At 43.1% G+C, this 24,650-nt stretch overlaps 2 protein-coding genes across 2 annotated transcripts; both read left to right on the top strand.

Annotated features, from left to right (window-relative positions):
• Positions 1-152: 152 nt before the first annotated feature.
• LOC148889050 (uncharacterized) lies at positions 153-4,116 on the top strand. The gene has a single exon (XM_089011995.1). The coding sequence runs from the start codon at positions 1,487-1,489 to the stop codon at positions 2,294-2,296; it is 810 nt and encodes a 269-aa protein (XP_088868121.1). The 5' UTR covers positions 153-1,486; the 3' UTR covers positions 2,297-4,116.
• Positions 4,117-6,763: 2,647 nt separating this feature from the next.
• slc22a15 (solute carrier family 22 member 15) lies at positions 6,764-21,173 on the top strand. The gene is made up of 13 exons (XM_089012265.1): positions 6,764-6,896; positions 8,174-8,302; positions 8,379-8,511; positions 9,654-9,818; positions 11,648-11,777; positions 11,868-11,928; positions 12,651-12,811; positions 12,948-13,088; positions 14,497-14,582; positions 17,523-17,631; positions 17,706-17,778; positions 19,795-19,950; positions 20,123-21,173. Exons 1-13 carry the CDS (start codon positions 6,813-6,815, stop codon positions 20,147-20,149), a joined length of 1,455 nt encoding a protein of 484 aa, XP_088868391.1. The 5' UTR covers positions 6,764-6,812; the 3' UTR covers positions 20,150-21,173.
• Positions 21,174-24,650: the final 3,477 nt, after the last annotated feature.

The raw sequence follows: 24,650 nt of genomic DNA, 5'->3' as shown, positions 1-24,650 counted from the left end.
AGTGACATTAGTCTCATTTTGCTTCAAGTTGTGAAAAATGGAGCAGGCAACTTTTCAGTTATCTGCCCTGTTGTTCGCTATCTTTTTGTCATGAGTTTTAGACACTGTTTGTACTATAATTTGGGCAAATTCGGCGGGCCGGATTAAAAAGCCTATGTTTGCCCATGTCTGATCTAGACCACACAGGCTTAGTTGTGCTGATGAGGTGATACTAGGGGAAATGGGGCAATCAGGCCAGTCGTAGTCCCCATAATCAGGCAGGACAATAGAAGTAATCAGTGTAGCCTCTGGGAATAGTCTTCTACTCCCCCTAACCTGAGAGCAGGGACCTATCATAGCAGAGTCTGGCACCGCCACAACTGGACAGTAGGGGTCTATATATAGGGCCAAAAATACCAGCAATTTTGAGTTTGTTGACAAAGCCTCTTGGATAAGAAGAAGTGTGACGCCTTCAAAGAAGTACAGATGACGGCTAAAGAAAACTCATCGATGGACCACTCCTAAAGTCGTATACGACTGAGAGCTTACACAGAGTGATGTGTTTGCGAACGAGCCGGTTCTTAGAGCCGGATCTCTGAAGTGAACAAAGAGAGCCGATTCCTAACGAGGAGCCGGAAATTGGAGCCAACTTTTTTTTGTCCTCTATTCCTCGCCTCCAGTCTTCGGTTAAAGCCGCACGTGATTGGTCAATATCCGTGGAAGAGGAGGGAGGGGAGAATTACCGACACACGCAGCAGTGAGGAGAAGGGGGCTGGGGGTTAAGGTAGACAGGTGGACAAATGTTATCACATTATGCTGTTATTATTCAATTATTATATTTTGTACTAGTTGGTATGATAGCATTATTAATATGAAAAGCAAATTAGTAACAGCTGATCATCAGACCAGAGTAACCATAGGGAAAGTCAAAGTTAGTGGATGCTCTATGTGCACATATCAAGCCACATAAATACAAATAGTTGATATAGTGTATTTTTTTACACGAGTAATTTGTTTTTCACATAAGTTTACATGATTTTTGGCAGTTAATTTAAGCAACAAAAAAAACAAACAAACTGAGGAGCCATTTGGGAGCCAAAAGAGCGGATCTTTTTAGTGAGCCGAGCCAAAAGAACCGGCTCTTTGAAAAGAGCCGGAATTCCCATCACTATTACGCAGACGTTTTGTAACGGTTTCTTTCTGTAGTTGTACTTTCGGTTTCGAAGGCGCTGCCAGATTACAGACAGTTATGGGGGCAAACGGAAATTACCATTTGTGTTTCTCAACCAAGCGCTTTGAGCAGTTAGCTGGGTTGCTTTTTTCATTCACAATCGAAATTGCGTTCAACGAGAAAGACAAAAAACGGGCACTATTTTAATCAGGCATTGACAAGGTCGCATCGCTAAAGGCGCACTTGTTGGGCGGTGACGTCGTTGGATTTCCGGAAGAAGTCCTTTTTTTCCTTGTTGAATTTCCGGAATAAGTATTTTTCTTCCTGCGGAGTAAAATGGCTCCACCGGCATTCTTGTGCCTATGTTTGTGGTCACTTCTTGGCTCCGTCGTCGGCGAGATCGTGGACGTCTACGTCGCCGAGGGCGAAACGCTGACTCTGCGACCCAAACTTCAAGGCTCCGTGCGGAACGTGGTTTGGAAGCTAAACGGCAATCAACTTTTAGCCGAGGCGGACGGAGATGATGTGACCATCTACGTACCCCGATTCCAATTGAACGTGACCTACGCCGTGTTGGAGCTCCCGGGCGTCATCCCGACGGACGCTGGCATTTTCACGCTGTCTTTGAACTTTGTGGAACAGGACGACAAGTTCTTGGTCAGAGTGATCGGCTACGTGCCGAAACCGGAGGTGCACCCGTTCCCGCTAGCGTGCTCCGAAAACTTGGACAAATGCACCCTCCACTGCGGCGGGCAGACGAATGGCAGCGATCCCGTTACCTACTCTTGGAGAACCGAACCCGGGGAGGAAATGGCGGGAGGACGCAACAGGACCATCGACCGATCGAGTTTTTCCACCAGGAGTTTCGTTTGCATCATGCAGAATCCCTTGGGCCGGAAGGAAAGTAAAGCCTTCGTCAACCCGTTCTATCGGGACCAACCCGTGGGCGGTTTGGGACCGGGCCAAACCGCTGGAGTCGTCGTGGCCGTCGTCATCGTGGCCTTGACTGGTGTGGCGGTGGCCGCCTGGTTTTACAACAAGCATCGAGGAAAGTCGGAGTTAGGAACGCCCAACGGAGCCGTGGTGGCAACCGACTTGGAAATGTCGCGACCGCTGCACGGCAACCGGCCCGGTGTCGCCAAGTGACAACGCCCGACTTTTAAATCCGGGAGTGACATTGAAACGCGGTCGTCATGGCGATGTTTGAGGACTTTACTGTCGCCGCCCTCTTCGACTCAAAGGACAATTTTATGATTCGAGCCTGGCTCGGGTTGTCAAAAATCTTTCATTTTTTTGTCGCCAGCAGTAAACATGGCCGCTAATAATAATATATTTCATTTATGAGCGCATTTCAAAACTCTCACCGTCACTTTACAGTCACAGGTTAGGTTTTTCTGTGGGTGAGCAGCGGCAGCCACATGAACCAGCGTTCACTCAACCCGCAAGTAACCCAAATAGATAAAAAGCCAGCTAGCTAGCTAATAGTTAACACTAGCTGTCTCGCTGACTGGCTGTCTGACTATCTATTAGCTATTTATTTGATATCCCTTAGCTGGCTGGCTGGCTGTTAGCTGTTGGCTATCTGGCTATCTATTAGCTATCCATTAGCTAGCTGTCAGGCTGTTAGCTGGCTAGCTGTTGGCTATCTGGCTATCAACTATTAAGCTTGCTATTAAGCAGTGACGTGCCCGGACCACCTCACAAATCTTTTCTTTTCGGCTTTTCCCTTCAAGGGGTCGTCACAGCGAGTCAGTGTCGTCCATCTTTAGAGGTTTGATCCTCACAAATCTTCTTTTCCTTTCGGCTTTTCCCTTTAAGGTGTCGCCACAGCAAATCAGTGTCCTCTATCTTGAGAGGTTTGATCCGCATGTTTGTTTTGGCCAAGCCTTTACGTCGGATGCCCTTCCTGACACAACCCTCTGTATCCGGGCTTGGGACCGGCCCAAGAAGACATATGCAGTTTGGAAAGGATTTTTGAATCGTGTGTCAGCATTAAAATATAATAATAATACATTTCATTTATAAGCGCCTTTCAAAACTCTCAAGGTCACTTTACAGTCACAGGATACGTTTTTTTTGTGGGTGAGCAGTGGCAGCCACACGTGCCAGCGTTCATTCAACCACGAAGTAACTCAAATAGATAAAGCTAGCTAGCTAATATATAGCAAATCTATGGCTAATCGATAGCCAACTGCTAGCCAGCTAACAGCAAGCCAGCTAGCTCATGGATAGCTAATAAATAGCTAATAGCCAACAGCGAGTCAGGTAGACAGCTGATAGCCAGTCAGCTAATAGCTAGCTAGCTAATGGATAGCAAATAGATAACCAGATAGCCAGCCAGCTAGACAGCTAATAGCTCGCCAGCTAGTTGATGGATAGCTAATAGATAGCCAGATAGCTAACATCCAGCTAGCTAATGGATCGCTAATAAATAGCTAATAGATAGCTGACAGCTAATATTAGCTATCTATTAGCTAGCTAGCTCATTTTCTATCTATTTGGGTTGAGACTGCTGCCGCTCACCCACAGAAAAACTTTATCCTGTGACTGTAAAGTAGCCTTGAGAGTTTTGAAAGGCGCTTAGAAATGAAATTGTATTAAATATGACTTGAGTGAAAATGAATGCAGCTGAGCCGCGCTCGGCTGTTATGGAATATTTAACACTTTTGTTTGTGGATCAACGATCGCTTCTGTTTAAGTGGATAACAAAATGTGTTCTGTGTAATGGACGTCAGATGCGTGTGGAAACGTTTCCTTCTCAAGTGAACCATTCCAAATTTTGATCTGCACGCATGCTCTTAATGTCTTGGTGTGTTTTCATGAGCATTTTTATTTTGTTCCGGGCAAAATGAAGGAGAAAAAAAATATTAGAATATGAACAAACCTTGATGACTGAACTTGGGTGGAGTGAATGGATGAAATGTGCTTTTATCATGACAACATAAATACAAAAAAACAGATTGAAATACTAACGTCGAGCCATTTTTTTAATCAACCAAAAATGTTCCTCTCTGAGTGATGCAGTTATTTTCGGAAACAGAAAACCAACATTTTTAATCGCAAAGTTGCTATGAACTATGAAAATCAGTGGCGGGCCGTGCATGTTACCTCTAGGCCTTCAGTCATGCTAAGTCTGAATCACTCCACAGTATGATTTACTACATGTTCACTAGAGAGTGCTGTTGGCCAGGAAATAACAAAGAAACTTAAAGGGCAAACGACGTCACTTTTTTGTTTTTTAACTGACATCAGAAAAACGTTTTATAGCATCTAAACTACCCAAAACACGCAGTATGATATTTTTATTCGAATGCAAAACACCAATAAAAATGACTTAGTGTCCAAAATCTGCAAAAAATTGAGCTGCGAATTGGGCATTTTCAGAAAGTCCCTCCCCCAGTTCGTGACGTCACGCCAAGACGTCTTGCATTGCTAGTGAATCAAAACAACGGCTTCAGATTTGGATAATATGCTTTCTTGTTACACATCCAGTTATGAATATTAATCAAATAGTTCTGAAGAGGAAAGCATACATTTGCAATCGATTAAAGAATTTATTCCGTGTCATTTTTGAGGCAAACGGGCGGGGGGGAATGTCACCCAAAAAGAGGCAATAAAATGGCCACCGAGCTGTGAGGAATGAATCAGCCCATTTCCACAGGCTGATACATTCCTTCCATGGAGCTTGACTCCCTCTGCTGGCGGCTTTTGGATGTAACACAAGGGTTAAAAAAAAAAACAGTACAGCAAAATACATTGACGTGATGGAAAGACGCTACAATGCGTCTTTTTTACGGTCAGGAGGCGGTCCTTTTCTGACGTCACGTGAGGACTCGTCACCAACTCAAAAACAAGACTTCCTGAATGTTCAGAGTGAGTCTTAAAATGTAAAATATAGCTATATACGGTGGAATCGTATTAAAATCTGCCCAGTAGAAGTCATTTGAAGCCACTTTATTTAAGCCCTTTAAAGGACAACCGACGCCTGCGGACAAGTTGTGTCCATAATTTGTAAAATGACTTCTACTGAGTGCATTGAACAAAGATTCCACTGCATATAGCTATATTTTACGTTTTAAGACTCGCGTTGAATATTCAGGAAGTCTTGTTTTCGAGTTGATGACTATGCCTGACGTGATGTCACATCTGGAACGCCCCTGACCGAGAAAGCGACACACAATGCATTTTGGATACTTTGTTTGGTCTGAAAACACAGTGTTGATCCATGTTGATGGCGAAATTAGAAGGAAAAAAATGTGGTGGTGAATCGTGTGTTGCACCTAGACTACTATATATACTAGTTGACACAAATTTCATTTGTTGACACAAATTTGATTTGTTGACCAGCAAACAAATCAGCCTATTTCCAACGGAGCTTGTGCGCCATCTTGTGCATTTTCTGGGCGCTACATTGAAGTCCAGATGACTCGAATTCATACGGAAGGACTCCTTTAATCGATTTCAAACATTAATGCTTTCCTCTTCAGAACTACAGTAAAGTCTCGTTATATCGATATTCAAGGGAGTCCGAAAAAATATCGATATAACAGGGACTATCGATATATCCGACCCTGTTTGCATGTAATTTTCTCCGTGCGTGCATAGAAATAGTATCGATATAACCGGGACTATCGATATATCCGATATCGATATAACGAGACTTTACTGTATTTGTATCATATTCAGAACTGGATGAGTAACAAGAACGCATCTTCTCCCAATCTGAACTCTCTGAAGCCATTGTTTTAATTCTGGAGCAAGGCAGTTTGTGAAGGTGTATCCTGGAGTGACGTCACAAACAAGGGGGCGGGACTTTCTGAATCTCCCCCAGTTCAGAGCTCATTTTGTGGCAGTTTTGGGACACTTTAAGTCATTTTTATTGGTGTTTTGCATTTGACTAAAAATATCAGCCTGCGTGTTTTGGGTATTTTAGATGCTGTAAAAAGTTTTTCTGATGTCAGTTTGGAAACAAAAAAAAATGGTGTCGGTTGTTCTTTAAGTCATTATGAGTTGACAAAACCGCTATTGAATCAAAACAACAATATATTGTCTTATGCACCTCGCTACAGATACAGTGTGCTAGCTCTGGCCAGTATGCACTTATCGCTAGCGGCTAGTGAGACTGTGATTGGCTAGTGACTAGCCAATCATAGTTTGCGAAAACTGACGCTTCCAGCTCCATCCAGGAGGCCTTGGGTTCCAAACTCAAACTCTGATTATTATTATTATTATTATTATTATTATTATTATTATTATTATTATTATTATTATTACTATTATTGAGTTTTATGATCCAGGGCCTGCAGAATGCATCAAGGTAGATTTCTGACATACAAGAAAACAACGTAGTCATTAAAAAAATACAAAAAGCACCCAAATAAATTATTTAAAAAATAAACGAGAAAAAAAAACAGTTTACGCCACTTTTTCATTTATGGAGTAAAAGTATGGAAGTTGGGATTCATATACTGTCTGGTATAGTATTAAACTAAAAAAAAATACATTTTTGAATTCCCAAATTTGAATTTGTATATGATACATTTCGATGGAACGTTGACGAAAAAAATGAATACGAGGAATCTTTAAAACCAAACCGGAAGTGCGTAACTGGTTGCTCTTGTTGATAATCTTTGCGGCTTCCCTCCGTCTGGAGGCAGTCGGGATGGATGTGGAGGAAGCGTTTCTGGTGGTCGGGGAGTTCGGCGCCTACCAGAAACGAGCCGTGGCCGTCCTGGCTCTGACTCAGGTGAGGCTGGACCACCTACAAGCATTTTAACCCCGCGTGCAAAATACACGTACCCTGACCTAAATTCGCAAACACGTCCGAGTGGTGCACTTCGTGTGGTGACGTGTCGCGCGTCGACCGATGTGTGGACATGTCTGGCGACGCGTATATTTGTATGTATGTATTGTAACACCCGACCTGTGTGGGGGATTAATTTGCAGGTAAACACGTCATCCGTTATAGCAAGTTCACTTCGTGACAAACTGTCATGAAAAGCATCAGTTGTGACCGTTGAGATCCTTGGATGAAGTTAAAACACATTTTGATTCCACACAATCTCCGAATCACTCTTGAATTCGGCTTTCGTTCGACATATTCGTTATTATTTGTTCAACCTACAATGTTTGTTTTGTTTATTTCGGTGCTTCTGCGCGGACTGATGACGTTTTCATGGGTCGAATGTAGTCGCAATTAAATGACGTTTTCAAAGATCGCCGACTGGTCGAAAACATCAATTGTGTAGCGCGTGTCTGTGTGCGTGTTTGTGTTTTATTACATACACACAACGTACCATGATAAATCATGAGTGTATAAAGCAAAACAAAAGCAAAACTATTCCAGATGACGTTATCCACAAGTGACGACTGGTCGAAAACAACGAAGAACTGTGTTGTGTGTGCGTGCGTGTGTTTTTGTGTGTTATATTACGCACAACGTACAAAGATAAATCATGATAGTGTATAAAGCAAAACGCAAACACCGAAGCAAAACTATTCCAGATGACGTCATCCACGAGCGCCGACTGGTCGAAAACATCAACGAGGAACTCCGTAGCGTGCGTGCGTGTGTTTGCGCGCGTGTTTTGTGTGGATTATTACACACAAGGTACACAGATAAATCATGATATAAAGCAAAACGCATACACACAGAAGCAAAAAAATCCAAATGACGTAATCCACGAACGCCGACATTTCGAAAACATCAACGAAGACCTCCGTAGCGTGCGTGGGTGTGTGTGTTTGCGCGCGTGCTTTTGTGTTTTTTATTACACTGTACAAATATAAATCATGATATGAAGCAAAAAGGCAAAACGGTTACAGATGCCGTCCTCCACAAGCGCCGACTGGTCGAAAACAACGAGTGTGCGTGTGATTTTTATGTGGTCTATTACACACAAGTCTAAAAATAAAGCAAAAAAACAAACACACATGAGTAAAACGGTTCTGGATAAAATAAAACAAAATGATTAAATAGTAAATATGTCAGGATAGTCAAGCATGTCTGCGCCCGTGTATTAGGTATATATGGCGTGCCAATCCATGCTGGTGGTTTTGGTGGGAGCGTCTCCAGAATTCCACGTGGAAAAGCACAACGGCGCCCAGTCATCGGTCACTTTTTTTGGGGACGTGGACTCCATTGTGACCGAGGTAAGAAATAATTCGCATCTCGGTAGCGCCTGTGTCAGATTTCCGTGAGCGCTGGTCTTCCTCTCGTCCTCCTCAGTGGCTCCTGGTCAAGCAGCAGGCCTACAAGGTCAGTTTAGCTGGATCGCTTTTCTTCGCCGGCCTCCTGCTCGGGAGCTTCATCTTTGGGCCGCTGTCCGACGCTATCGGCAGAAGACCTGTATACCTGACGGGTGAGGGTTCATATTCGGACGCGCTGGGTGACGTACGTGATCCCGACTGCATCAAGCCAAACTGCGTGATGACGTGATATAACATTGGATTAGTCTTTATTCGTTTCCCAGTGGATAAATTTACATTTCACAGCAGCAAAGTGATGAAAGTAAGAGGAAAGGAAGAAATAGAAAAACAAAGTACAGGAGCTGCTGTAAAGGCAGCCACTTTCCCGGCGCCATTTTGAAGTCAAAAGAACAAAAACAAATAACAAATAATATGACAACACAAAAGACATAGACAGTCTTCAATTTTCAGCACTTTCTGCACCCTCTTTGCTGTATGAAGCAGTTCTAGATGAAAGAAGAGAGGATCAAAGCATCCTTTTCACCAGTGGATCAGCGACGTCATGGTGAAATGTGCACGTCTGCTACAAGCTAAACGTTGAAAGCAAACAGCAGCTGTACCATCCATTGGGTGAAATCTCCCATCTCCTGTCCCACGTAAATCCGCTTCAATTCCAAGCAGCGACAGTCCCAACTTGCACATTAAAGGAACACAAATTGATTTTCGAATATCTGGTGAGTCCGTGTGTTAAAAAATATGGATGCCGTCTGTCTCCTCCCATGTCCAGATACGTAGCAAGCCCGCATGTTGCCATCTCCTGCCCCACGTAAATCCGCTAACATACGCAAAATCCACTTCAATTACAAGCCGCGACAGTGCCACATACGCATCGGGGATCCTTTCTTCTCATGGCGGACTCCTCAAGCCATGATAGGCGCAAACAAAGCACAATGGCCCCAGAGCTGTTACGCGATGACACTCCAATGGCACCAACATTCCTCGCAAATCAAAAACAGTGCTGGCATGTTCGTGCTTTCGCAAAGCTCAGCAGAGTCTCCTCCTTGATGAATATCGTGGCAAAAAAATGGTGAAAAACAATTTGTGTCCGTTCCCAGTGACGCACAACAACAACTCAAAGTGACAAAAGAAATCAAAGAAAACACAAAAACAACAAAAAGCAAGCAAGGCTCGTGAGATCACTTGCTAACGGCTGCCTTCTCGGGCGCCATCTTGGATGAGGCAATCCAGCCCGATTGCATGACCCTAAACACACGATACCTTGAAATGACCCCGTAACGCCTCTCGTGGGGCGTAGCTCTATTTTTGGAGGTGCTCCTGGGTTACGTGACAGCGGTGTCCCCGAGCTACGAGGTGTTTGCCGCCTCGCGCCTCCTGGTGGGCCTGATGAACGGCGCCATCGGCCTGGTCTGCTTCATCCTCACGCAGGAGTACGTGGGCAAGTCCTACTGGGCCGTCACCGGTACGCACATTTCCTTGTTGTCAATCAAACCCGATCTGCTATCTCAGAAGCTATATATTCGCTAGCTAGCTAGTTTTCTATCTATTGCTGGCTCGTCTTGCTATCTATTAACTAGATAGCTAGCTATTTGCTATCTATTAGGTAGCTAGCTAGCTATTAGTTATGTATTAGCTAGCTAGCTAACTTTCCATCTATTTGAGTTACTTCCGGGTTGAATAAACCTGGCTCGTGTTGCTGTCTATTAACTATTTGGCTTGCTAGCTATCTATTTGCCATCTATTAGCTATCTAGCTAGCTATTAGTTATCTCTTCACTAGCTAACTTTCTATCTATTTGAGTTACTTCCGGGTTGAGTGAACGCTCTCTCATGTTGCTATCTATTAGCTATCTACATAGCTAGCTATATATGTGATATCTATTAGCTAGCTAGCTAACTTTCTATCTATTTGAGTTATTCTGGGTTGAGTGAACGCTGGCTCATATTGTTATGTATGATCTATCTATCTATCTATCTATCTATCTATCTATCTATCTATCTATCTATCTATCTATCTATCTATCTATCTATCTATCTATCTATCTATCTATCTATCTATCTATCTATCTATCTATCTATATTTGGTATCTGTTAGCTAAATCTCTAGCTATTAGTTATCTATTAGCTAGCTAACTTACTACAGTAAAGTCTCGTTATATCGATATCGGATATATCGATAGTCCCGGTTATATCGATACTATTTCTATGCACGCACGGAGAAAATTACATGCAAACAGGGTCGGATATATCGATAGTCCCGGTTATATCGATATTTTTTCGGACTCCCTTGAATATCGATATAACGAGACTTTACTGTATCTATTTGAGTTATTCCGGGTTGAGTGAACGCTGGCTTGTGTTGCTATCTTTTAGCTATCTAGCTAGCTATTAGTTATCTATTAGCTAGGTAACTATCTATTGGAGTTATTCCGAGTTGAGTGAACGCTGGCTCCTGTTGCTATCTATTAGCTATCTAGCTAGCTAGCTAAATATTTGCTATCTATTAGCTATCTAGCTATAGTTATCTATTAGCTATCTAGCTAACTTTCTTTCTATTTGAATTATTCCGGGTTGAGTGAACGCTGGCTCGTGTTGCTATCTATTAGCTAACTAGCTAGCTTGCTAGTTGCTCTCTATTAGCTAACTAGATAGCTAATAGTTATCTATTTGCTAGCTAGCTAACTTTCTATCTATTTGAGTTATTAAAAGTTGAATGAACGCTGGCGCATGTGGCTGCCGCTGCTCACCCACAGAAAAACTTATCTTGTGACAAATACATGACTTCAGTCTTGTTACAAAAACATGGACAAACGCTGAGACCAGTTGCATTTTATTCTAAAAGAGTGGATCCAGTGGCTGCAGCTCTTCCAGCGTGTGTTAGAGCGGTGTGTGCCGCAGCGTTGGCAGTTCAGTCGTCATCTGAACTTGTACTTTTCCATCCCACAACGCTGATGGTACCACACTCGGTTGACTTATTGATTACAGGCACTTTCTTGTCACCAGCACGACATTTGTCTATCATGACAACCTTGCTGGAACAACCACACATAACCGTTGAGAGGTGCAATAGCATTAACCCAGCGACACTTGTACCTCTACCTGTTGACGGAGAACCACATTCATGCGTTGACAGAATAAATGAGAACTGCAAACCATGACCGGACTTGAAGGACACCTTTATTATTATTATTATTATTATTATTATTATTATTATTATTATTATTATTATTATGACATTTCTGATCATAATTTGGTGTTTTTATTTGTTTATTTTACATTTCCGTCCCGGCAGGAACGCTAACCAGCATGATGTTCGCGGTGGGCATCGCCCTCTTCGCAGCTTTGGGTTTCGCCATTCGGCCGTGGAGGACCCTGGCGGCGGCGGCAAACACTTGGGGGATCCTTTGCTTCCTGCTTTCTGCGTGAGTGCCTGCGCCCACTCTGTCGCGAACGGCAAGGTGGACAGACGTCTGACCTTTTTCTTGGCCGTGGTCATCTCATGTCTTCGCCAGAATGCTACCCGAGTCTCCTCGCTGGCTCTACTGTCGCCGTCGCACGGAGCGAGCGCAGGAGGTCAGTGCAAAGGAGAGAAAATGCTTCAGGGGGCGGGGGGTTGCAATCATACTCTTGATTTAACCAATGTTTCTGAGTTTCATTATCTATCTATCTATCTATCTATCTATCTATCTATCTATCTATCTATCTATCTATCTATCTATCTATCTATCTATCTATCTATCTATCTATCTATCTATCTATCTATCTGTCTGTCTGTCTGTCTGTCTGTCTGTCTGTCTGTCTGTCTGTCTGTCTGTCTGTCTGTCTGTCTGTCTGTCTGTCTGTCTCTATCTCGATGTCTGTCTCCTCACTCACTCACTCACTCACTCACTCACTCACTCACTCACTCACTCACTCACTCACTCACTCACTCACTCACTCACTCACTCACTCATTCATTCACTCACTCACTCACTCTTAGACGCTCTTCTTTCATCAGAAAAAGAGTTAATTCCTAAATTATATGGGTATGGAGTTATCTGAGCTTGAAATGGGTGCGCAGCAAAAAATACATTACATCCATATTGATTTGCATAACGCTTTAACAACAGCTGAAGTTGTAACAAATCGCTAACATGGGAGAAATGCAAATGCTGCCCCCTTGTGAAAGGGGAAAAACATTGCCAGAGGTCTGACCAGCGCTTTATCGGCACCCAAACTAGAAAAAAAAAAAACCTTAACAAATTCGGGCAAGGGCAGCGAATGAGTAAAGTGACGAGTTGTGTGTGCGATTGGAGGTGATGCGCTTCATGGCGCTGATGAACGGTCGCCCCGCCCACAAGCTGAAACTGAGGCCGGCGGACGGTCACGATGACGGCGACGGTGGCAAGTTGGGCGTCTTGCAGTTGGCTGCCCATCCTCATCTTCGTCTTCGGACGCTGCTGCTCATGTATATCTGGTGAGCAACGCTACTTGACTTAACGTCGCCATAGCAACTAGATAAGTATTTGGTCCATGTGTGTGTGTGTGTGTGTGTGTGTGTGTGTGTGTGTGTGTGTGTGTGTGTGTGTGTGTGTGTGTGTGTGTGGTTCCAGGTACGTGTGCAGTCTGGTGTACTACGGCCTGACGCTGGGCGCCGGTGACATGTCCGGAAATCGTTACCTGAATGTGGCCATGTATGGCCTCGTCGAACTGCCCGCTTACCCGCTCTGCGTCTACTTTATGAACCAACCCTGGTGAGACACACACGCACACACTTTTAGTCATTTTAGCATCATCAATCACTAAGATTAAGGGGGATAAACTGTTTTTTTTTGCAGGTCGAATAAAATAATGGGGTGGGCCAGATTTGGCCTGCAGGCCTTGACTTGGACACCTGTGATGTTGGGGATTAGCCAGTGAGGTGAATAGAAAGAGAGCTAGCTAGCTCCTTTGCTAGCTAGCTCAATCGCTAGCTTTCTTGCTAGCTTTCTTGCTAGCTCGTTTATTTGCTAGCTAGCTCTCTTGCTACCTCGATCAATTGTTAGCTAGCACTCTAGCTTACTAGATGAGCATGGAATTTCAAGGGTTTGATTTGCTTTCGCGGGCCAAATAAAATGATGTGGCGCGCCGCATTTGGCTCCCAGGCCTTGACTGAGACACTTGTGATGTTAAGGATTAGCCACGTAGCTGAATAGAAAGAGAGATAGCTAGCTTTTTTGCTAGCTAGCTAGTACGCTAGCTATCAGGGAATTTTACAAGTTTGATTTGCTTTCACTGGCCGAATAAAACGATGCACCAGCGTTCACTCAACCCGGAAGTAACTCAAATAGATTGAAAGCTAGCTTGCCAACCAGTAGGTAGCTAATAGATAGCCAAAAGACAGCTACCTAGATAGCCAGCCACCCAGGTAGCTATCTAGCTAATAGATAGCTAAATAGATAGAAAGTCTGCCAGCCAGTTAGTAGATAGCTATTAGATTGCTAGCCACCTAGACAGCCATACAGCCAATAGAAAGGTAAACAGTGAGAAAGCTAGCTAGCCAGCTAGTAGATAGCTAATGGATACCCAACAGATATGTAGCTACCTAGATAGCCAGATAGCCATATAGCTAATAGATAGAAAGCCAGCCAGCTAGTAGATAGCTAATAGATTTCCAACAAATAGCTAGCCGCATTGCTAGCCACCTAGACAGCCATACAGCCAATAGAAAGCTAAATAGTGAAAAAGCTAGCTAGCCAGCTAGTAGATAGCTAATAGATAGCCAACAGATAGCTACCTAGATAGCCAGCCACCCAGATAGCTATATAACTCATAGATAGCTAAATAGATAGAAAGCCAGCCAGCCAGCTAGTAGTTAGCTAATAGATAGCCAACAGATAGCTACCTAGATAGCCAGCCACCCAGATAGCTATATAACTCATAGATAGCTAAATAGATAGAAAGCCAGCCAGCCAGCTAGTAGTTAGCTAATAGATAGCCAACAGTTAGCTAGCCAGATTGCTAACCATCTAGACAGCCATATAGCCAATAGAAAGCTATTTGATCCTTGATGTAGTTTGAAGAAAGCGTGCCACACAGGAGCGTCTTTTATTCTATTTTTTTGGGGGGCGGGGGAATCTTGAATGTTTTTTCGAAAGACACGATTGTGACTGTTTGTTTCAGGGCTGGGCGGAGGAAGAGCTTGTCGTGTTTCTTGTGCTTGGCTGCGTGGGCCTGCCTCTGTACCATCTTCATGGCGGAGGACGCGGGTGAGATGCGCTCGCGAGGTCATCACATCTTGGTTGCATTTCATCGATTCACTGAAGTTGATCATGTTTATTATTATTACTATTTTTTAAATTCAGTCAAAATCATGACACAACTCCATCACAAGAGAGTCAAAAGACAAGGTTAATAATAATAAGTTTCACTTCTAAGCGCCATTAAAAACTCTCAAGGTCACTTTACAGTCACAAGATTCTGTGGGTGACGAGCGGCAGCCACATGCGCCAAGGTTCACTCAACCCGGAAGTAACTCAAATAGATAGAAAGCTAGCTAATAGATAGTTAACAGATAGCTAGCTAGGCCTTCACTCAACCCGGAAGTAACTCGGATAGAAAGCTAGCTAGCTAATAGACAGCTAATAGATAGCTAAGTAACTCGACTCATTCACTGCTATTCACAAATGTATTTGGGAATTGAAAATATGACGTAGAGCGCTATTCCCGAATTTGTTCGTTTTTTTTTCCTGCTTGGGTGCTGATAAAGCACTGGCCAGACCCCTGGAAATGATTTTTTCCCCCTTCCACAAGGGGGCAGCATTTGCCTTTTTTCCATGTTAGTGCGTTGTTCAAGCTTCAGCTGTTAAAGCGCTATACCGTATTTTCACGACCAAAGGGCGCACCGTGTGAAAAGGCGCAGTCTCATTTATGTGTGCCATTTCTGTATTTAACATACACATTGGGCGCACCGGATGAAAGGACGCAAGTTTTATATACCGGTACATATCCTCTACTGCCATACGTACGTCCGCCTCACAACAACACACAGGCATAGAAGTGTGCGTATTTATAAAAACAGATCGGGAGCAAAACTGAGTTTGGTAGTTCTTTATTTATTAATTACAAAGTAAGAACATTTTGTAATCATCACTCAATAGGCGTCGGCATGGTAAAAACAAGCACATTACCGGTAACAGTCAGTAATCAAACCCATCAAAGTCCTCATCCTCTGTCTCAGAATCGAACAGCTGCGCTAAACCAACGTGGCAGGTTCGCTTTCCTCACGGTCAGTCACTTTCTGTGCTTTGCGGCTCCTTGGAAATTATGCCGGCTTTTCCGAAAGCTCAAACCACCGCGCCAGCAGACACGTTACCCCACGCATCCACAATCAATTGGCAAACTGTGGCGTAACATCCAGCCTTTTTCGTTTGCCTTAATAAGGACGCCTGCTGGAAATGTCTCTTTCGGCAAAGTCTTTCTTTTAAAAATCACCATCGGCGGAAGTTTCTTTCTTTAGCATGGCAGCGAAGCACAATAGGAAACGAAGCCTTTTCGCCAGCTTTTCAGAATACAGTGAGACCTCAACTTACAAACACCTTAACTTACAAACTTTTTGTCTTACAAACGTCAAATTTCTGAAAATTAAACCTTATAATAAGCACTATTTTCATAATACACACCCACCACGGCTGGCGGAGTGATCTTCGGCGGAAGCACACGACCGAACAGCACCAGAGGTTAAGTTACCAACAGTCCTTATGGAAGGTGACTCTCCTTCCATAAGCCATCAACGACCATCAAAAAGGTAAATAAAACGTTATTTTACAGCACAGTTTATTTCTTTAATTACAGTCGTCATGTAATGCGCCTCTCTTTCCAAACAGCAATTCCCTTTGTCCTTCGACCTCCAACGCCATTCCATCAAGCCATAAATGACCATCACAAATGTAAATAAAGTGACTTTAGGATACAATGCAGTGTATTTCTTTCATTACAATACAATAGCACATTTATTATACATAGAATAAGGTATGTTGTGTGTAGTCTTAAGGCTTATTTAGTTGACAAGTATATTTTATGGAAACCCGGGAACGCATTATTTCCATTTTAATGCTTTCCTATGGGAATTTTTTTTTAGATACACACTTTTCGCCTCACACTGTCTGGGAACCAATTAAGTTCGTAAGTTGAGGTCTCACTGTAATGGAAAAATGGCACAGTTTCATCAAACGCCAGCACCAAGACGGACCTCCTTAGAAAGCCTTCAGTTTAAACTGAGCTTCATAACCATGTCTCTTTGCCATTTTCTGAGTTGTCAAAACAGCAATGTTCTGCATAAAGCACATACCTGTTCTTGTATACACAAACCACGGCCACACATCCCCTCTCATGTTCTCTACCACGTCCGCACTACAGGGCGCACCGCACATTTTCAAAAAAATCCGAGACATTTATATGCGCCTTAATGGTCGTGAAAATACGGTATGTATGTATTGCATTAAATTTTGGACAGCCGCGCTCATTCCAAGCTCATATAACTCCAGACACCTATAACTTAGGAAATAACTTTTTTTCTGATGAAAAATGATGGTCTAAGGTTTCTTATGCTGCATTGAATGTTTATGTAGTCCTAAAACTCAATATTTTATGGGTTTCTGCAATTTGAGTGACAATGACAAAAACCTTGGCACTGGAGTGGACACTTTTTTGCACACCGTCTAGCAATGAATGAGTTAATAGATTAGATTAGCCTTTATTAGTCTCACAGTGGAGAAATTTATATTTCACATTTCATTAAGAAATTAGGATTTAAAAATAGATACAGGTAACATCTAACTTACGACCGAGTTCCGTTCCGAATACGCGGTCGTAAGTCGAAATGGTCGTAAGTCGAAATCCATTCAAAATGTTAAATAGAGACTCAGAGGCTAAATGACTCGCAAACTCCTCCCTTCTGGTGCCATCACACAGTCGATTGCTGAGCAAGAGTGAGATGCTGGCGGGCTGGCCAAAATTGTGTACGCGTTGCCGGCCTGCTAGCACGTTCCGGTGTCAGGCGTAGAATTAACATAAAAAATAGGGTCTGGAAGTTGTGGTCGTAAGTATGCGTGGTCGTAAATCAAGCTGGTCGTAAGTCGGATGTTACCTGTATATGGGGGAGGATATGGCACCACATTGCAAAAGCCCGCCGTTGTTCTGTCACGCAGAAACGTCGCTGGGCAAGACGTCCTTAGCGCTGTTGGGAAAGCTAACGGTGAGCGCAGCCTTCAACATCGTCTACGTGTACACATCCGAGCTGTACCCCACCGTGGTCAGGTGAGCTGAAAGGGGTCTTGGGAGGGGGGACCCGCAACGGCTTGGAGCACCCGCGTCACTCTGGCCGCTTTCAGGAACGCCGGCTTGGGAGTTTGCGCCATGTCCTGCCGAGTAGGAGGCATTCTCGCTCCCTTTGTTCCTTCCATGGTGAGTGACTTCCCTTGATTCGTTATTTGTATTGATTTGATTGATTTTTATCCAATTTGGTAGCGATACCTCACCTTACGAACACTTTAGCTAACAAACTTTCCGCCTTCCGAATGTTGTATTTGCAAGAATATAATCATGGCATACGAACTATTTTTCGGGAAACACAGGGAGCGCCACAATGATGTGTCGTTCGCGAACGAGCCGGGTCTTGAAGCTCCTGAAATGGCAGCCAACTTTTTTTCACCTCTATTCCCCGCCCCCTGTCTTCGGTTAAAGCCGCACGTGATTGGTCAAGATCCGTGGTAGAGTAGGGAGGGGATACACGCAGCAGGACACACGCAGCAGTGAATGGGGGGAGGGGTTACAGAAACAGAAACACACACACACACGAAAGCGAGATGACAGAGCTTCAAACAAAAAAACAAAAGTGAAATAGTGAGAAAATGTATAGAAAACAGTGAAATTTGGACTCGTTTCAACTTTATTGATGGTTCAAAGGCAGACTGTAGACTGCAAGGTTAAAATAGCCCATCAATCAGGCTTCACAAATAACCCGCACAAACCATCTGTACAATTTGAAGAGAAAAAACAAGCAAGGGAACCAGCTATTAATGAAGTTTCTGGTGTGTCTCTGCATCTGTTGCTGTTGCAATATCACAACTTCCAAAATGTACAACCCAGAGCTCCTTGAGACACTTTACACAAAGAGCTATCCATTCCATCAAGCCATCAACGACCATCACAAAGGTAAATAAAACGACTTTATTACACAGTACTGTTTATTTCTTTAATTACAATACCATAGCACATTTATTATACATAAAATGAGGTATATTGTTTGTAATTTTAAAGGACATCCTCCGGCCAAGTTGTGTCCATAATTTGTAAAATCGCTTCAACTGACTTCTACTGAGCGTATTTTACAAAGATTCCACAGCATATACAGTAAAGTCTCGTTATATCGATATTCAAGGGAGCCCGAAAAAATATCGATATAACCGGGACTATCGATATATCCGACCCTGTTTGCATGTAATTTTCTCCGTGCGTGCATAGAAATAGTATCGATATAACCGGGACTATCGATATATCCGATATCGATATAACAAGACTTTACTGTATCTATATTTTATGTTTTAAGACTCGTGCTGAATATTCAGGAAGTCTTGTTTTCGAGTTGATGACAATGCCAGAAGTGACGTCACGTCTGGAACGCCCCCTGACCGAGAAATCAACACACAATGCATTTTGGGTACTTTGGTCTGAAAACTTCGTGTTGATACGTGTTGATGGCGAAATTACAAGGAAAACACATAAATAATGCGATGGTGAATCGTTGTGTGTTGCACCAAGACTACTATTTGATACTAGTTGACACAAATTCCCAGCAGACAAATCAGCCCATTTCCAACGGAGCTTGGGCGCCATCTTGTGCATTTTCTGGGACACGACATTGGAGTCCTGGCGGCTCGAATTGATACGGGAGGACTTCTTTAATTGATTGCAAACATTTATGCTTTCCTCTTCAGAACTATTTGAATCATATTCATAACTGGATGAGTAACGAAAGCATCTTCTCCAAATCTAAAGCCATTGTTTTGATTCTTGAGCAAGGCAAGACGTCCTGGCGTGACGTCACGAACAAGGGGGCGAGACCTTCTGAAACTGAACCTTTCTGAGGTCATTTTGAAGTAGTTTTAGGACACTCTAACTCATTTTTATTGGCGTTTTGCATTTGACTAAAAATATCAGCCTGCGTGTTTTGGGTATTTTAGTTGCTATAAAACGTTTTTCTGATGTCAGTTAGGAAACAATGTCGTGTCGCTTGTCCTTTAAGGCTTACTTAGTTGAAAATTATGTTTTATGGGGATCTGGGAACTGATTATTCTTGTTTTAATGGTTTCCTATGGGTAATTAATGTTTGGAATACACACTTTTCGCCTTACACACACTTTCTGGGAACCAATTAAGTTCGTGAGCCAATGTATCACTGTATTTTCTTCCTTCACGCAGCGCGCCTTGGCCACAGCCGTTCCGTTCGGGATTTTCTGTTTGAGCGGCCTCTCCGCCGGCGCTTTAGTCCTCCTGCTGCCCGAGACCCTCAACGCGCCGCCAGCGCACACCCTGGAGCAACTCCTTCCCACCCGCAGACGAGTTCTCGAGAGCAAGGTGACTGAAAATGGCGTCAAATGGCAAAATGTTGATGTTTTGAATCTTGAAAGTATGCAAGCGCGAATGTTAAAGATTGGATAGGATTTATAATAATAATAATAATAATAATAATAATAATAAGAAGAAGAAGTCATTTAAGCTCATTTGACCCCCCCCTCTTGGTCCCCAGCCTCTCCTCTACCAAGACGACAAGTGAGAAATGACAAGCAAGGGTACATTTTCAAGGCGACTACGCCGCTTCCGACTGTCCGTCGGACTTCAGGTTGGCCGGTTGCCTCCGAGTGAGCACGACAAGTAGGTGGGGAAAGATGCAAGATGGTAGCCCCCCCCCAAAAAAATTGCAAAAAGAGCATTTTTAATATCTATATATTTTTTTTGCAATGCCTTCTCGGATTGTTTTGCAATGAAACCTGTTTTAGTGGTGATAATTATTTTTAATGCATGTGTACAATAATAATAATAATAATAAATAATAATAATAATAATAATAATAATAATAATAATACATTTCATTTATAAGCGCCTTTCAAAACTCTTAGTCACTTTACAGTCACAGTATGTTTTTTTTTCTGTGGATGAGCAGCGGCAGCGTTCACTCATCCCGGAAGTAACTCAAATAGATAATAATAATAATGCATTTCATTTTAAGCGCCTTTCAAAGCTCTCAAGGACACTTTACAGTCACAGACAAAGCTAATAGATAGCTAATACCTAGCGAATAGATAGCTAATACCTACCGAATAGATAGCTAATACCTAGAGAATAGATAGCTAATAGTTCACTCAACCCGGAAGTAACTGAAATAGATAAAGCTAGTTCGCTAATGCAGAGCAAATAAATAGCTAATTGTTGCAGATAGCCAACAGCTAGCCAGCTAAAAGTGCTAGCTGTCTGGGATAGTGCTACAGCCTATCCCAGACATCTTTGGGGAAGTAGGCGGGGGACACCCTGAACCGGTTGCCAGCCAATACAGATGTGTATAAAATGGTCTGATTTTTTTCATGAAGTTTTTTTTCTTTTCGCCCGTGATAAACGCCATCACGGTAGTTAAGTTCAAATCATTTCCAGCAAAATGGCCTCACACTAAAATGTATGAAAAATCGTAAGAACGTTTATAGATGCAAAAACATGCACAATATTTTATAAATGTCTCACTTACAAATGTTTACATGTAAATAAATATTTCATCAGACATTAAAATAAACAACTGCAGCCTTCTTCCATCTCTGAATATGTTCAATCGGCAAATGTTAATCGGCAAATGTTAATCGGCAATGGCCGGTGACGAAACTGTACAATCACTTGTTAGCCACATTTAACCTGATATCCAAGATTGATATTTCTAATGAAAAATGGTCAAAATGGCTTAGTCGCATTTAAAGGACAACATTTTTTTGTTTCCTAACTCACATCAGAAAAACGTTTTATCGCATCTAAAATACCCAAAACACGCTGGCTGATATTTTTAGTCAAATGCAAAACACCAATAAAAATAACTTAAAGTGTGCTAAAACTGCAACAAAATGCGAATTGGGGATTTTCAGAAAGTCCCGCCCCCAGTTTGTGACATCACGCCTGGACGTCTTGCCTTGCTCCAGAATCAAAACAATGGCTTCAGAGAGTTCAGATTCGGAGGAGATGCTTTCTTGCTACTCATCCAGTTATGAATATGATTCATATAGTTCTGAAGAGGAAAGCATAAATGTTTGCAATCAATTAAAGAAGTTCTTCCGTATCAATTTGAGCCGTCTGGACGCCAATGTAGTGCCCAGAAAATGCACAAGATGTCGCCCAAACTCTGTTGGAAATGGGCTGATTTGTCCGCTGGGAATTTGTGTCAACTTCTGTACGGTGATACCGCAATTGGCAGTCTTGGTGCAACACACAACGATTCACCATCGTGTTATTTATGTTTTCCTTCTAATTTCGCCATTAACACGGATCAACACGATGTTTTCAGACCAAACAAAGTACCCAAAATGCATTGTGTGTCGCTTTCTCAGTCAGGGGCGTTACTGACGTGACGTGACGTCAGGCATCGTCATCAACTTGAAAACAAAGCTTCCTGAATATTCAGTGCGAGTCTTAAAACGTAAAATATAGCTATATGCGGTGGAATCTTTGTAAAATGCGCTCAGTCGAAGTCATTTTACAAATTATGGACACAACTTGTCCGGAGGTGTCGGTTGTCGTTTAATTATTGACCTGATTTTGTGAGAAGGTTTCTTCAGCCGTCATCTGTACTTTTTTGAAGGTGTCGGACGTTTTGCCTCCTATCCAAGAGGCTTCGTCAGCGAACTAAAGTCTGACTGGTCGTATCGGCCCTATTTATATATCCCTAATGTCCAGACATGGCGGCGCCGGACACAGCTATGATAGGTCCCTACTCTCATGTTGGGGGGAGCAGAGGACCATTCCCTGTGGCCCCACTGATTGGTCCTACATTCCTGACTAACGACTGGCCTATTTGCCCCACTCCCACCGGTATCACCTCATCAGCATTACGAATGTTGCCTCACCTGTGTTGCTTAAGCAGGCTATTGTATGAACGATCCAAATTGAACCTCACCCCACCAGACCGGTTTAATGAAGCATTTAGTTGTTTTATGAGAATCGCTTCTTTTACCCCCCTTTCAAACCATCTATGTTCTTTTGCTAAGATTTTAACCTCATTGTCGTCAAATGAGTGGTTGCTAGCTTTTAGGTGCAAATGTACTGCCGAAAGTGAATGCATCGATGTAAACGTGAACGCTATTGTACAGTGATACCTTGGTTCTCGACCATAATTCGTTCCAGGACCCTGTTCGAAAAAAATCTCTCTTTGCTCCTTTCACTTGCGAGTTGACAGCGGGGGGGCGGGGCTGCCTCTCACGGCCGTTCTCCACCTGCTGTCAATTCTCTAATCACGGACACGGGGCATTTATACGGTTCGTGATCACCTCGCCAATGCCGGATGATTGACTCAACTCGCCACCGTACCTGGACTCTTCCTTTGATGCGTGAGTGTATGTGTCCGAGGTATTTTCCCTGCGTCCCGTAAATTTATGTCATTTTACGGGATTGCGTAATTTTTCACCCTCGTGTGCCATTTGCTTTTTGGCGTAGTAAGCGGGTCGGATTACCCCCAGCCTTCTTACTCGCTGTGTTTTCTTTTATTTGTGAATAAACATCCTGCTTGGGTAGTATACGTCTCTGCCGCCTGCTTTGGGATCCCAAACATTCCACTACGTTCCGACGAGTCAGCTGCCGTCACTCTCACTCGGAACGTGACAGCTATGGATGACTCGGCTACAGGATGTTCTTTTCTCTTTAAATATCTATCCAATGACACTTGCTCTCACTTCCACAGCCACATCACTAGATTTCACGGACTCCTTATTCTTTAATATCGTACTGATCGTAGATTTCGCCATGCTGTATTCCCTAGCCAGATCAGACACTCGCACACCTCCTTCATATTTTGCGATTATTTCTTTCTTAAATGCAATAGTTGTACGCACTGCTTTTCTTTAGTCACTTTTAGCAGCACTTACTTTCTTTGGAGGCATGATTAGGGGTTAAAACTCTTCGTACACCTATATTAAACGCTAGAGCCCAAGTAGGCAGACGTCAGCAAGTGCTCTCATGAGCCTTGCTTTTTTTGTTGTTTTTGTATTGTTTTGTGTTTTCTTTTGTCACTTTGTGTTGTTGTGCGTCGTGTGGAATGGATACGGATTGTTTTTCAGCATTTTTGACCATGACATTCATCAAGGAGGAGACTGTGCTGAGCGGTTGCTCCTTTTCGGCAGCATGTATATGCCAGTACTGTTTTTGAATGGGAGGAATGTCGGAGCCATTCGACTGCCGTCGCTGGACACCAAAGGGGCCATTGTGCTTTTTTGCGCCTGTAATGGGCAGCATCTTCACAGCCCCGCTTTGTTCAGCGGAAGGTCGGTGCTGTTGGACAATCTGTGGCTGGGTGGATACATGGCTTGAGGAGCCCGCGATAAGACGGAGCGCCAATGCGTATGTGGAACTGTCGCGGCTTGGAATTAAAGTGGATTTATGTGGGACAGGAGATGTGAGACAATCTCTTCGTCAATGGATGCTACAGCTTTGTGTTTGCTTTCAACATTTAGCTTGTAGTCGACGTGCACATTCCACCATGATGTCCCTGATCCACTGGTGAAGAGATGCTTTGATCCTCTCCTCTTTCATGTGGAACTGCTTTGTGTAACAAGGAGGGTACAGAAAGTGCTTCAGAATGAATGACTCTCTGTGTGTTTGTGTTGTCATTGGATTGGATTGGATTGGATTTGCCTTTATTAGTCTCGCAGTGGAGAAATTTACATTTCACAGGAGCAAAGTTATGAAAGAAATGAAAGTAGAAAAGCAAAACACAGGAGCTGCTGGAAAGGCAGCCACTCTCGCGGCGCCATCTTAAAGTCAAAAGAACAAAAAATAAAAACTAAATAACAAATAACATGACAACACAAAGACACAGAGAGACATTCATTCTTAAGCACTTTCTGTACCCTCTTTGTTACATAAAGCAGTTCCAGATGAAAGAGGAGAGGATCAAAGTGTCTCTTCACCAGTGGATCAGGGACATCATGGTGGAATGTGCACGTCGACTACAAGCTAAATGTTGAAAGCAAACACGCAGCTGTGGCATCCATTATCCATGTTATTTGTTATTTAGTTTTTTTTTTGTTCTT

Source organism: Hippocampus bargibanti, linkage group LG13 (assembly GCF_051943395.1).
Source record: "Hippocampus bargibanti isolate YZ-2025 linkage group LG13, ASM5194339v1, whole genome shotgun sequence".
In the NCBI taxonomy this organism is placed as follows: domain Eukaryota; kingdom Metazoa; phylum Chordata; class Actinopteri; order Syngnathiformes; family Syngnathidae; genus Hippocampus; species Hippocampus bargibanti.
Note: the sequence above shows the minus strand (reverse complement) of the source record. Positions and strands in the feature narration are given on the sequence as shown.